This window comes from Mugil cephalus, chromosome 7 (assembly GCF_022458985.1).
Source record: "Mugil cephalus isolate CIBA_MC_2020 chromosome 7, CIBA_Mcephalus_1.1, whole genome shotgun sequence".
Classification (NCBI taxonomy): Eukaryota; Metazoa; Chordata; class Actinopteri; order Mugiliformes; family Mugilidae; genus Mugil; species Mugil cephalus.
In genome coordinates this window covers 17,816,128-17,829,046 of record NC_061776.1, presented here as the reverse complement: position 1 = coordinate 17,829,046, position 12,919 = coordinate 17,816,128, and the positions used below count along the sequence as shown (strand labels likewise).

The following is a 12,919-nucleotide window of genomic DNA, read 5'->3' as shown; positions in this document are numbered from 1 at the left end:
CCACGTTTGCTCCAGGAAGGTGCTCTATAAAGAAAATGTACTTGCCTGGATATTTAGTCTACCCATATGTTTGCAACTGATGCTCTGTTGCACACTATTGTGTTGCACTACAATGTCACCATTGTGCATTTGCCTTTTGTGGACCATGTCTTATGTATGTTTTTATACATACTTGTAGCTTTTCAGGGTTTCTAAATTTTTGGTATATATTTTAAATACAGAGCGTATATGCGATCTCAAGCACTGTGTTCTGTTCTGGGGTTGGGTGGGCGGTGTGTGTGTGTGTGTGTGTGTGTTTGTGTGTGTGTGTGTGTGTCTGTGTGTGTGTGTGGGGGGGGTTGTGGTGAAAGTAAGTAGCAAAGCAGCACGTTAAAGTTCCCACCTGACCCAAATACGCTGCTAATTACTGATGGAAATTTCCCTCAGCTACTAGTAAGTATTTAAACTTCACTACCAGAGACAGATCTTATCAGTTCATCCAGACTGACACTCCTGCTCTTAACATAATCCACGGCTGAAGAGAATGGCAAAGGTTGTTGCTTGTGTCTCCATACTGCTGGTGCTGCTGGCGACGCTCGGTGAAAGCAGTAAGTAGGACTTCACCTGTAATCATAGCGACATGATGATTGATGATGTATTAAATTTCACTATTAATATAGAGAGTATGGATTATATAGAGAACATGTGAGACGTTTCTGTGTCCGAAATGACATTACAGGAAATATGTAACTAGACTTGTGTGATTCTTCTTTTCTTTGAAGGTCCCATTTTATGCTGCACTAAATATCAACCAAAACCACTCAGTATCAGAGTACTCAAAGACTACACCATTCAAGACATCAATTACTGCAAACTTGAAGCAGTAATGTAAGATAAAATAATCAGCACAATTAAAACAATACACATGTCCACTGTTGGCACTGTCATTGTACTGAATGTCTTCCCTCCTGTGACAACAGTTTCACGACTATCAGGGGCAGATACGTGTGTGGTAATCCGAAAGACCCGTGGGTTCAGAGGGCCATGGAGAAGCTGCCACAGTAAGATCACTCAAACACAAGAACAGCACCAACACTCATTTAGTTGTGCTGTGTGACTCTGTCTAATGTGTCCCTCGTTTGTCTTTCAGAAGATCATCAGTCAAAGCATGAAGGCATCAATTCAAAGTGAATTAAAATAATATTTGTATTCCTTTAAATCTGTTTATGTGAATCCAATAAAAATATATATTTTATATGTAAATTGAAGAACCTGGGTCTGTTGTTTTTATGGATATGTTGAAAAATACCAAAGTATAATTTTTGCAACTCCATGAACAAGCAGGAGTAGTGTAGACACATGCGGAGCGTGAAGTAAAAATACTCACTGTAAAGAAGGAACAGAAAGGAAATAAAATACATAAGAAGACATAAGAAAACATGAGGAAAGGAAAGAAGTCAGAAATAAAAGAGAAAGGTGCTTAAGACATTATGAAAAGCCTGTTAGTAGATGTGTTTTCATATATAACTTGGAAAAACTGAGTGGTTATGGTTTAATTGTGATGTAGAGGAAAACACTGCTGCCGCAAGACAGTCTGTGTATTTATTTATTTATTTTTTAACTGGCTCGAATTAAAAAGAACGAGATCCTTACAGGGTCGGGAACAGGTTATGATTTTTAACTTTATGTCGACTAAAATACATTTTAAAAACAGGGCTCCAGTAGAGGCAGTATTCATCCGACAGCCCCATGTTTTATTTTGGGTTGTTTGACATAAAAGATACAAGTGTACAAATACCTGGACTAAGAATATCTCAGACAGTCAACCTTACTGTTTTTAATCATGATATACACTCACTTTATTAGGTACACGTAGTAAAAGGTTGGACCCCTTTTGTCTTCAGAACTGCCTTAATTCTTGGTGTCATACTTTCAATAAGGTGTTGGAAACATTCCTCGGAGATTTTGGTCCATATTGACATGATAGCATCACACAGTTGCTGCAGATTGTTCGGCTGCACATCTATGATGAGAATTTCCTGTTCAACCACATCACAAAGGTGATCTATCTACTGGACTGAGATCTGGTGACTGTGGTGGCCATTGGAGTACAGTGAACTCATTGTCATGTTCTAGAAACCAGTTTGAGATGATATGAGCTTTGTGACATGGTGCATTATCCTGCTGGAAGTAGTCGTCAGTAGATGGTCCACTGTGGTCATAAAGGGATGGACATGGTCAGCAACAATACTCAGGTAGGCTGTGGCATTTAAACCATGCTCAGTTTGTACTAAGGGGCCCAAAGTGTGGCAAGAAAATATCCCCCACACCATCACACCACCACCACCAGCCTGAACCACTGATACAAAAAAAAACACACATTGTGTGCTTGGTATATGAATCAGAAAGGAGATTGTGGTGGCCAAAGTAATGCACTGATTTACGTAAAAACTATTTAAATAAAATATGTAATTTGTTCATATTACTTTCTGCTTCTCAGGAAACTAATTAAAGTAAATACTTGTATATGTGTAGTTTATTGCCTAATATTAGTCTTCTGATATCATTGTTTTTAGTAACCCAGAGCATATATGCTATTTCTTTACATCCCGTGTGTCTCAAGTACTGTGCTCTGTTCTGGGTTTGGGGAGGGGAGAGGAGGTGTGGTTGTGGTAAAAGTAAGTAGAACGTCAAGTTCCCACTTGACCCAAATACATTGGAAATTACAGAGGGAAATTACCTTCAGCTACTAGTAAGTATTTAAACTTCACTACCAGAGGCAGACCTTATCAGTTCATCCAGACTGACACTCCTGCTCTTAACATAATCCACGGCTGAAGAGAATGGCAAAGGTTGTTGCTTGTGTCTCCATACTGCTGGTGCTGCTGGCGACGCTCGGTGAAAGCAGTAAGTAGGACTTCACCTGTAATCATAGCGACATGATGATTGATGATGTATTAAATTTCACTATTAATATTGATTCATGAGAACATGTCACACGTTTCTATGTTTGAAATGACATTACAGGAAATATGTAACTAGACTTGTGTGATTCTTCTTTTCTTTGAAGGTCCCATTTTATGCTGCACTAAATACCAACCAAAGAAAATCAGTCTCAGACTACTCAAAGACTACACCATTCAAGACATCAATTACTGCAAACTTGAAGCAGTAATGTAAGATAAAATAATCAACGCAATTAAAACAACACACATGTCCACTGTTGGCACTGTCATTGTACTGAATGTCTTTCCTCCTCTGACAACAGTTTCAGGACTATCAGGGGCAGATACGTGTGTGGCAATCCACACGACTGGAGGGTTCCGCCGGCCATGAAGAAGCTGCCACAGTAAGATCACTCAAACACAAGAACAGCACCAACACTCATTTAGTTGTGCTGTGTGACTCTGTTTAATGTGTCCCTCATTTGTCTTTCAGAAGACCATGAACATGCACAGAGGTCGCCTGAGAGCTTAAACACAGAAGATGAAGTCAACGCATAAAGGCATAAATTCAAAGTGAATTAAAATAATATTTGTAATCCTTTAAATCTGTTTATGTGAATCCAATAAAATATATATTTTATATATAAATTGAGGAACCTGGGTCTGTTGTTTTTTATGGATATGTTGAAAAATACCAAAGTATAATTTTTGCAACTCCATGAACAAACACGAGTAATAGACGCATGCAGAGCGTGAAGTAAAAATAGGCCTACTCACTGTAAAGAAGGAACAGAAAGGAAATAAAAGACATAAGGAAAGGAAGGAAGCCAGAAATAAAAAAGAAAGGTGCTTAAGACATTATGAAAACCCTGTTAGTAAATGTGTTTTCCAGTTCATTAAGCATGACCACTGCACTAAAACGCAGCCCTGAGATAAATTATACTTTATTCAAGGTTATAATGCTCTTGTTGACACTATCCCAGCTGCTGCTTAGACTCACTTTTGTTAATTTATTGTAAAAAAACAAAAAACAAACAAAAAAAAAAAATCACGTCCAAAATATCACATCAAGCCAATTATTGCTCTATTATCAATTCTGCTGTATGTGCAGCACTTACAGAGGACTTAATTGCGTTACTGTAAGACCCGCAGCACAGGAAGTTAAACACTTAACTAGAAATATAAACATCTGAGATAAAAAATAAATAAATAAAATAAGTCAATGAGTATAAAAATAAAAAAGGCAAATAACACACTACCAAATTCAAGTGAGTCCAATGGCCATTTGTGTCTAGATTAGTAAACTGTTGCCCATAAAGTTGGAATAATTTTGTTTTTAGACACTTTCTTTTTTATTCCTGTTTACACAAATCACATTGTCACAATCATTTCATAAGAATAGGTAAATACTATGTATTTTGTCAAATATTACATTTCCCAGCTGAACAACCCACAGAACTCATTAGGACTGTCTTCTTCAGACCTAGTTGTATGCATTTTGATTTATACATACTTGTAGTTTTTCAGGGTTTCTAAACTTTTGATATACATTTTTATATCTTCTTTCTTTGTTGTGGCCTCCACTGATTTTAACTTCACTGATGTTTATCTAAAATAATTTGAACATTATGGCATTCACTGAAGCCGTGACCTGTCACAGGGTTGTTGCTGTATTATTTTTTATTAATTCACACCGTGGCATGTGTCCACACAGAGTGTAATTCAGAGGTTCGGCGGTGGGGGGCACTGCCCCTCCAGCCCAGGAAGGATTCACCTCATGAGGGACCGGCTGGATGTCCGAGGCGGAAGGCACTTCCCGTGTGTTTAATTTCTCCAAGATGACTGCAAAGAGTCTGGTTTGGGTTTAACTCATAGCGAAATGTGCCACGCTGATAAAAAGTCGCTGTGGTTAGGTGTCTGAAACCATGATAAGATGGAGCGATATGAGGATGCCAGCACGCCCGGTCCCTGAACGCAGCACCAGCTAGCTGAAGCTAACTGTGCTAGCCGTGTCGATATCAATAATGACAGCTACGAGGGAAAGATGCTTACAAGGGAGCAAAGTAAGAGCCATATAATTACATTTGAGCCTTTCTTTGCAGTGTATTGCGTGTACAGCATCTCTTATTAGCCCCTGTGCATGTGTAACATCAGTGTTTTGTTTCTAGGTGTAATGCAGGTGTAATGGCTGCAGTGGGGGTGGTCACAGCTGGCTGAGGTACACCCACAGACCTGGCAGGTATCCAGGCCCAACGCGTAGCAGTCATGAAAGAGGAGGGCAGGACAGAAAGTGGGGGTCTGTTTGAGGACCGGGACTTCCCCGATGAGGACGCGTCCCTGTTCTCTGACAGGTTCACGCCCATCGCCAGGCTGCAAGGAGACATCACCTGGCTGCGGCCGCAGGTACAGTGGTTTAGTGTGACGTGCCAAGAGGAAATAGGAAATGCCAAGGTGAATTCAACCCGTGTTTTTTCTTGTCACGGGTGAGATGTTGCTCAGCACGTGTGAGTACTGGCTCAGTAACACCCATCACAGGATGACGCGCTCAGGCGTCGAGGAATTTCCTGAATCAGGTGGTGGATTTGACTATGAAATGAGATGGAGCAAAGTTATTGTTCAACTTACATAATACTTTAACCTGTCTGGAAACAATGCAGACTTTCAGCTGGACTTTCTTGAGTTTCTCATCAAAGTGTAGAGTCTCTTTACTATCCAATACCCAACTGCAATTAGGGGACGTTGTTCAAGCTAACCACCTACAGATGTTCCAGATAGAGAAAAAAAACCTAAACCCCTCACCAGTCATTTAGAACTGAAGAGGCCACTTGAATGATGGTGACACGTCCTCAAGATGACTGCAGTTGTCTTTGTTTTGGTTTTGTTCTTAGACGCATGACCTGGATGACTGAGAATCTTTTGTCTCCTGTTAACTGCCCTTTAAGTCTATTTTAACTAATGCTTTTGAAGCCAACACTCTTTGTACTCTTTTCGTGTAGCGAGTCATTTTATTTTATTTTAATTTCCACACCCCCAGGAGATCTGCCAGGCGCCAGCTCTCTTTCCAGACAACATCAACTTGGCTCACGTGAAACAAGGCCTGTTAGGAGACTGCTGGTTTCTCTGTGCATGCACCTTCCTGCTCAAGAGCAAACAGCTTTTGAACAAGGTACACAAACTGCACTGCTGTGTTATCTGACAGATTTTAATAGGTCTTTAGTGATCAAGTAATCAAGAGTCTTTATTGTCACTATGAGAGCATAAGACCCCTGTGTTAAACGCACACAATTGTTTGATTGTCAGCAGGAGAGCGTGTGTGTGAGAGAAGGTGTGTGGGTGTAAAAGGCTAGCGGGGTGAGGGTGCATGTAGATTAGGATCTGCAGCTCTGACTTTAAACTGAATCTGAAGAGTGGGCATTAAAAAGGACCTTTTGCGCTTCCCTTGCTGTAGGTGTTGCCTCCAGACCAGCCGCAGTGGGGTGACAGCAGCTACAGGGGCTCCTTTAGGTTTTGCTTTTGGCAGCGGGGACACTGGACAGAGGTGACAATCGACGACCGACTGCCTTGTATTAATTCCTCTCTTTGCTTCTCGCGCTGCCACTCCCCCACTGCCTTTTGGGTGGCCTTGCTGGAGAAGGCCTATGCTAAGTAAGTAGCATCTTTAAACTGACCACATCATGAATTTTGTTGTGTTTTACTGCATATCTCACCACTTATCCACTGGATCCTCTCCAGGCTTTATGGTTCATATGAGCAACTGTGGGCAGGGCAGGTGTCTGAGGCCCTGGTGGATTTGACTGGAGGTCTAACTGAGCACTGGAGCCTGGGAGACTTTGGTTTAGAGGAGGAGGAGGAGGGGGAGCGAACAGAGCAGGACAGTGACCAAGTAAGGAGGAGAAGGCTGGACCTGAACCTCCTGTACCCCGTGAGGGACGACTGTGCGCTCAGCTGCTCCACTCACAGCACCCCTGGAGGTCAGGAAAGGGTTTCCTTCTAGTTGATGCGTTGAGTGGTTCCCTGCTACCTGTCAAACCTCTTGTCTGTCGTAGGAGTGAGTGAGCTGGATCAGTACCACGCTCTGACTGTCATGGAGTGGCTGGACGTGAAGAAGCTGTCAGAGGGTGAAGTGCGGCTGCTCAGGATCAGAAACCCTTGGGGAAGATGCTGCTGGGGAGGGGCCTGGATATGGTAGGCGTGTGTGTTTTAGAGTCAGCGTCTTCAAAACGGAGTTTAGCTGAATCTAGATGTCCATCAGTCAGCTTTAAATGTGAAAAGTAAGCCAGGCTTAATTCAAGTGACGGCGTGTTTCATCTCATTGTCACTATGCATTTAAAGCTTTTCTTCAGTTTCACAACCATTTACTGAAGAATGTTGACTGTGAAAGTAGTTTTGATAGAGACGATCCACACACTAAAAGAATAAACAGTTATAAATAGTCAAGTTTAATAATTGAATAAACAAAAACTCTGAATGTGGTTGTTGTTGGCAAGTATTGAACCATGTGAAACAGTGACTTTAAGGCGTTCATAGTCACACACCCGTTATATCAACAAGTTTGTAAGTGGTGGAAAGTCCAGACAGTCAGATCCATCTCTTGTCTACGTCTCTCTGCAGTGGAGCAGGTTGGAGCACTGTTGACCCTGTTTGCGCCTCAGACCTACGAGCCAGGGTGGCCGAGGGCGAGTTCTGGTTGGACGAGGCCGAATTTATGACCCACTTCGATGATGTGACGGTGGGATATCCCATCAGTGAAGAAGGGCACTTAAAGAGCATTTATACAGGTCACTTCAAAATCATTTAGCTAAAGATATTTCCTAATCTCAGTCTCAGATTTTAACCTCCTTTAACCTTTTTCACAGGAAATCTGCTGCCACACAGTCATCAGCTGACTGGTCGCTGGGTTAAAGGACACTCTGCTGGTGGCAGCCGAAACAGCAGCGGCTACAGCAGCAACCCCAAGTTTTGGCTCAAAGTGTGTGAGAAGGGAGAGGTACTGGTGACCCTGCTGCAGCATCGGAAACGGAAAAACCCTGAGAAACACGCACAAACGCCGCTCGAGGACAGCAAGAACACAAAGCACCAGCACTACCAGGCTATCGCTCTACACGCGTGGAAGGTTTGTGCCGCCTTGTGACGTGCCCGTGGGCGGCTTTGTGCCATTTCACTCAAATGTGTAATTCTCTCCAGGTGGAGAAGAAGCGTTTTAATCTGAGCCGGATGTTGAACAAGCCCCCTTGTGCTTCTACTCACTGCCATGCCTACGAGAGGGAGGTGGTTCTCCGCAGGCAGCTGGAGCCTGGATACTACCTTCTTATCCCCAGCACCTACCAGCCAGGAGCAGAAGCTCGCTTTCTCATCCGGGTCTTTTCCTCCTCTGCCACATCCCTCAGGTTCGAATGACTTGCGAGGAAGAGAGAGTCAACAAGTCTGTCTTATTCCTGTAAAAAATGAATGAAAACACTGAGAATATCAAGCTGCTGAACACATGAATTAAGAGACCAAACACTAAATGTCATATTTCTTCGTGTAAAGGATGTTTGCTTGTGATTATATTAGTCACAACATAACAAAGGTCATGTCATCCTCAGTGCCCTGAAAAGCCCAGCACCCTCACTGCCATTAACAACAGATGGTGAGTGGGAGACCAGTTACTTCCGGGGCTCGTGGGTGGAGGGAAGGACGGCCGGAGGAAGCAGGAACTTCCTGTCTCACTGGCAGAACCCCAGCTTCCCGTTTACAGTGAGCGATGAGCCATCGGGGGTTAATGTCAGGATTACCCTTCAGCAGAGTCGCCCTGACACCGACCTGCACCCTATTGGCTTCCACGTTTATCAGGTCAGTCACACATTAAAGGGAGAATGTCGATGTCGGCTAAAAGCAATGAGGCATCAGTCATTCTGGAGTGAGCTGTCTCTTAGTGGGCAGCTGAATCTCTAAATCTAGCTGTTTTTACAAAGACTAATTTATATATATATATACATATATATATTTACACCAATCAGGCATAATATTATGACACTCATGTGACGATTCAGTGTTCTGCTGGGAAACGTTTGGACCTGACATTTGTGTTAATGTTACTTAGACATGTAGCACCCACCTAGACCAGACCAGACACCCCCACCCCATAGCAATGACACTCCTCGATAGCAGCAGGATTCAGCCTGACACAGACAAACAAAAATGGTTTAGGAACAACTCAAAAAACATGAAAAACAGCACAAGGTGTTGACCTGGCCTCTAAATCAACTAGATCCCAAACTGATCAAAAATCTATTGGACACAGTGGAACAAGCCTGATCCACAGAGGCCCCTCCCCTGAACCCACAGCACCCAAAGACCCCCACTGACAACATCATGTTAGCAGACACCACAGGACACCTTCAGAAGGCCCATGTCCATTCTCTGATGAGTCACAGCTGTCTTTGAGACACGGGAGACCTACACAATATTAGGAAAGTGGTCATAATGTTATGCCATATCATGTGTATATATGAAGTTACACTGACTTAAAATCCTTTTCATACACAAAGAAGTTAAGAAGAGGAAGTTAATACTTCCTATATGGGAGACTGAGAAAACAATGATGCCACTTTTAGACCCCAACACTCACAGACTGATGATATTAGTAATAAATGAGGCTAAAGGATCTTTTAGCTCTTAAAATGTATGCGTAGTTCATCCAGGTCGTGCAAAATAATTACTACTACTACTGCTTGATGCTTGGACAGCATTTTAAGATTTAAATTTGCGACTGAGTGGTGTAAAGCATTAGTGGCGTAAACACAACGGAGCAAAAATAGATACACATATACAAATATTCTTTATCTGCTGCAACGGATCTTTTAAACTGTTGTAGTGATTTACATACTATTTTTAACCAAGCTGCACATATTGTGCTGGAAATGGAAGCAGCTTTCCACATTCCAGCATGCCATTTCTGGTGTCGGAAAATCCTCGATCTTTATCTAGAGTTTGCATGTGCAGCGATGGCCATGGGTCATCGTGGCACGACCAGTGGAAAACCTTGATTTTTGACATTTAAACAGCTGAACAACAGTGGAATAATGTTAAATAAAGAAACTGTAGCAGAGTATGACAGCGGCACCCGCCATCCTCCAGGAACAGCCTGTATACCCTCACCACATAAGGCCTGCCATTGTAGATCAGAGTAGATACGCTGCACCAGTGTCGTGTATTAGACACCTGATGCAGTCAGCGTGCCGTTGTCTAGCCTGTAGATTTGTGTGGGTCCCTCCATGGACATGCCTCAACCGGTCAAGCTGACCCATGATACAAGCAGCGTAACATTCTCCACGGCTTCTCCAGACCCTTTCACATGTGTCAGATGTGCTCAGGGTGAACCTGCCCTCATCTGTAGCAACAAGGCGTCAGTGGCAGATCTGCCAATTTTGGTGTTCTTTGACAAATGTCAATCGAGCTCCACGGCGCTGGGCAGTGAGCACAGGGCCCACTGGAGGACGTCGGGCCCTCAGGCCACCCTCATGAAGTCTCTTACTGATCTTTTTGTCAGAGACATTAACACTAGTAGCCTAGTGGAGCTCATTTTGTAGGGCTCTGGTAATGCCCGGCTTGATCCTCCTTGCACAAGGTAGCAGATACCCGTCCTCCTGATGAGTTGAGGACCGTGTACTGTCCAGCTGTCCTAGAGTAACTGCCTGTATCCTGGAATCTCCTATGGAGACTGTGCTGGGAGACACAGCAAACCTTCTGGGAATGGTACATATTGATGTGCCATCCTGGAGGAAGTGGACAGCCTGTGCACCCTTTATAGGGTCCACTGTAGTGACACTGACCCTGGTCAAATATAAAACTAGTGAAAACCAGTGAGAAAAGATGAGGAGGGAAGAAATGTCAATACCCCCAAAGCAGCTGAAACTGTAACGACTCCCTCCGCTACTTAACTGACCAGATCAATGTCCCAGAAATCGAACTGACTTAAAGTTTGAGCAGTGCACACATTGTTTTCTGCCTCTGTGCTCTTGTTTGTTCCACCTCCTTCTTTTTTTCTGTCTGTACTTGGCCAGCCTGAAGCATGTGGTCCACTCATCTCAGACCTTGAGGAGAACTGCTTAACACAGAGTGCGCAGAAATAAACATGGACATTTTTAAACATCAAATACCAAAAATCAATGTTGATCAATAAAAAAAATTAAAATTCAAGCCGACCTTGCACCATCAACATTGCACCATTGTACTTTTATTTTTTGTACTTTTATATTTATTACTATTTATTGCTATGCTGCCACTCTTAAAATTGTGCACATTTAAAAATGTACCCAGGTACGAGAAGGGGAATCTGAGCAGACGATTCCCAGGGACGAGGATCCCGTAGCCAGCTGCATCCCTCACTGCTACACCCAGGACGTCAGTCACGCCTGCTCCCTCCCTCCTGGAGCTTACACCATAGTGCCGTCCACCTATCAGCCTGACTGCTCTGCAAACTTCACCCTCAGTCTGGCTCGCCGAACACACCGGTTAGCTTTCTTCCCCTGAGGTCTCCCACTTTCATTGTGTAACTGTTAAAAGTGACGGCGGGTCTGTGTCTCTTTCAGGAAAGTGGTGAAAAGCCAGGAGAGGCTTGGGAAAGCCATTCAGGAGGTCGGTTCATTTTGAGTACACATCATATTCTCTTGCACTGGAAGGATTTATGATCAATCGATTTGTTTTGGGGTTTCACGTTATTGGTCAGACAAGCCAAGCAATTTGAATACCTCACTTTCGTCATGTGTGGAATTATGATGGGAGTTTATCACCGTGTCTGATGAACGTTTTAACCCATTAGTCAAAATATTTGTTAGTTGAAACATCTGTATTTTCTAACATCATGAAATTTACCTACAAGCTGATTCATCAGATATTAACGGGAGTTTAACATGTAGTGGACGGTTCACATATGAATGTCTTATTTTTACATGTCAAACTTTAATGATTGTGATCAGAAGATGGCAGCACTGAATAATCCCCCTCTCCGTCTCCATCTCTGTCTCTGTCTCTGTCTGGGCGGCAGGTCTCTCACATCTCTGTGATGCAGAGCTAGTTCTTGGGGACTGTTGCTGCTCCACTGATGTCGACTCACCTCCCTGTGCCTCTTGGCCCGCGATGAAAGAACCAGTTCTAGCATCCACCCTCACCACAGAGGCCGTGCGTGTGCGTGTGCGTGCGTGCGTGTGTGTGTGCGCGCGCGCATATATGTACACGTACCATGAGTGGCTGAGAAGGCAGGAACATTCAGTGGGAATGCCAGAAAGCCCTTTACCCAGAACCGCTGAGGCTCGGGGCTGATGGGCAGCTACACACTCATCAGCGATTAGGACATCAGAGGTTGTCGGTGGGCTGGGCTGCTAATGAAGTATGACGGGACTGGCTGGTGTAAACAAACAGCCGCCACTGAAGAAGGCCGCCGCTGCTCTTGCTCATTCACTCACTGGTGCGCCTGCCGGCCCGGAACAAAGGGCTCTCTCATGAAGGTCCTCGCAGAGGCACAGGGGGCAACGGGCGAGGGGGTGGTCTGCGACAGCAGAGCCAACCAAACCACACCGCACCATAACGTGCCATACTATCCCAGAGCTCCCCGTCCCTCACCCCCAGACGCTTCTTATCGAGCTTGCATTGTTTACCTCTAGACACAAACATGGGGTTTCCACAGTCCCCTGTCCACAAACCTGCTCACAGTCACGGTGAAGGCTAAAGTCAGGCCGCACCTAATAAAGAAGTTCCTTTCCTTTTGGCCCCGCAGACTCGGCCCGTGGCTTTGCTCGGACCCGAAAAGAGCCACTCTTTGAAGTTGGCGCAAGAATTGATGACAAGCAGAGGGACGGGAGGGATGAAACAAGGGACGCGGAACATCAGAGGAGGCCGCTTCGTGTGAAGATGCCGCCGCTCCTCTTTGTGCACATGGTGGTGTGTGTCCGCCCGCTCACGCCGTCTGTGTGCGCTGAAGTCACAGGGTACCTTATTATTCGGCGGAGCCAGAC

General features: G+C 44.1%; 3 protein-coding genes across 4 annotated transcripts; all 3 read left to right on the top strand.

The window, feature by feature from the left end:
* Positions 1–336: 336 nt before the first annotated feature.
* LOC125010332 (monocyte chemotactic protein 1B-like) lies at positions 337–1,247 on the top strand. 2 transcript variants are annotated; one of them, XM_047588875.1, is made up of 4 exons: positions 337–587; positions 762–867; positions 960–1,040; positions 1,133–1,247. In XM_047588875.1, the coding sequence occupies exons 1-4, from the start codon at positions 524–526 to the stop codon at positions 1,149–1,151; spliced, it is 270 nt and encodes an 89-aa protein (XP_047444831.1). In that variant the 5' UTR covers positions 337–523; the 3' UTR covers positions 1,152–1,247. The 2 variants fall into 2 exon arrangements, with proteins under 2 accessions (XP_047444831.1, XP_047444830.1); XM_047588874.1 differs by having other exon boundaries at positions 1,130–1,247.
* A 1,486-nt stretch (positions 1,248–2,733) lies between these two features.
* LOC125010333 (monocyte chemotactic protein 1B-like) lies at positions 2,734–3,587 on the top strand. Its single transcript, XM_047588876.1, has 4 exons — positions 2,734–2,886; positions 3,050–3,155; positions 3,248–3,328; positions 3,418–3,587. The coding sequence occupies exons 1-4, from the start codon at positions 2,823–2,825 to the stop codon at positions 3,425–3,427; spliced, it is 261 nt and encodes an 86-aa protein (XP_047444832.1). The 5' UTR covers positions 2,734–2,822; the 3' UTR covers positions 3,428–3,587.
* Positions 3,588–4,693: 1,106 nt separating this feature from the next.
* capn10 (calpain 10) lies at positions 4,694–12,442 on the top strand. Its single transcript, XM_047588868.1, has 13 exons — positions 4,694–4,987; positions 5,093–5,327; positions 5,959–6,090; positions 6,373–6,569; positions 6,657–6,895; positions 6,971–7,109; positions 7,536–7,702; positions 7,781–8,037; positions 8,109–8,311; positions 8,510–8,756; positions 11,226–11,419; positions 11,498–11,543; positions 11,953–12,442. The coding sequence occupies exons 2-13, from the start codon at positions 5,190–5,192 to the stop codon at positions 11,980–11,982; spliced, it is 1,989 nt and encodes a 662-aa protein (XP_047444824.1). The 5' UTR covers positions 4,694–4,987; positions 5,093–5,189; the 3' UTR covers positions 11,983–12,442.
* The last annotated feature ends 477 nt before the right edge of the window (positions 12,443–12,919 follow it).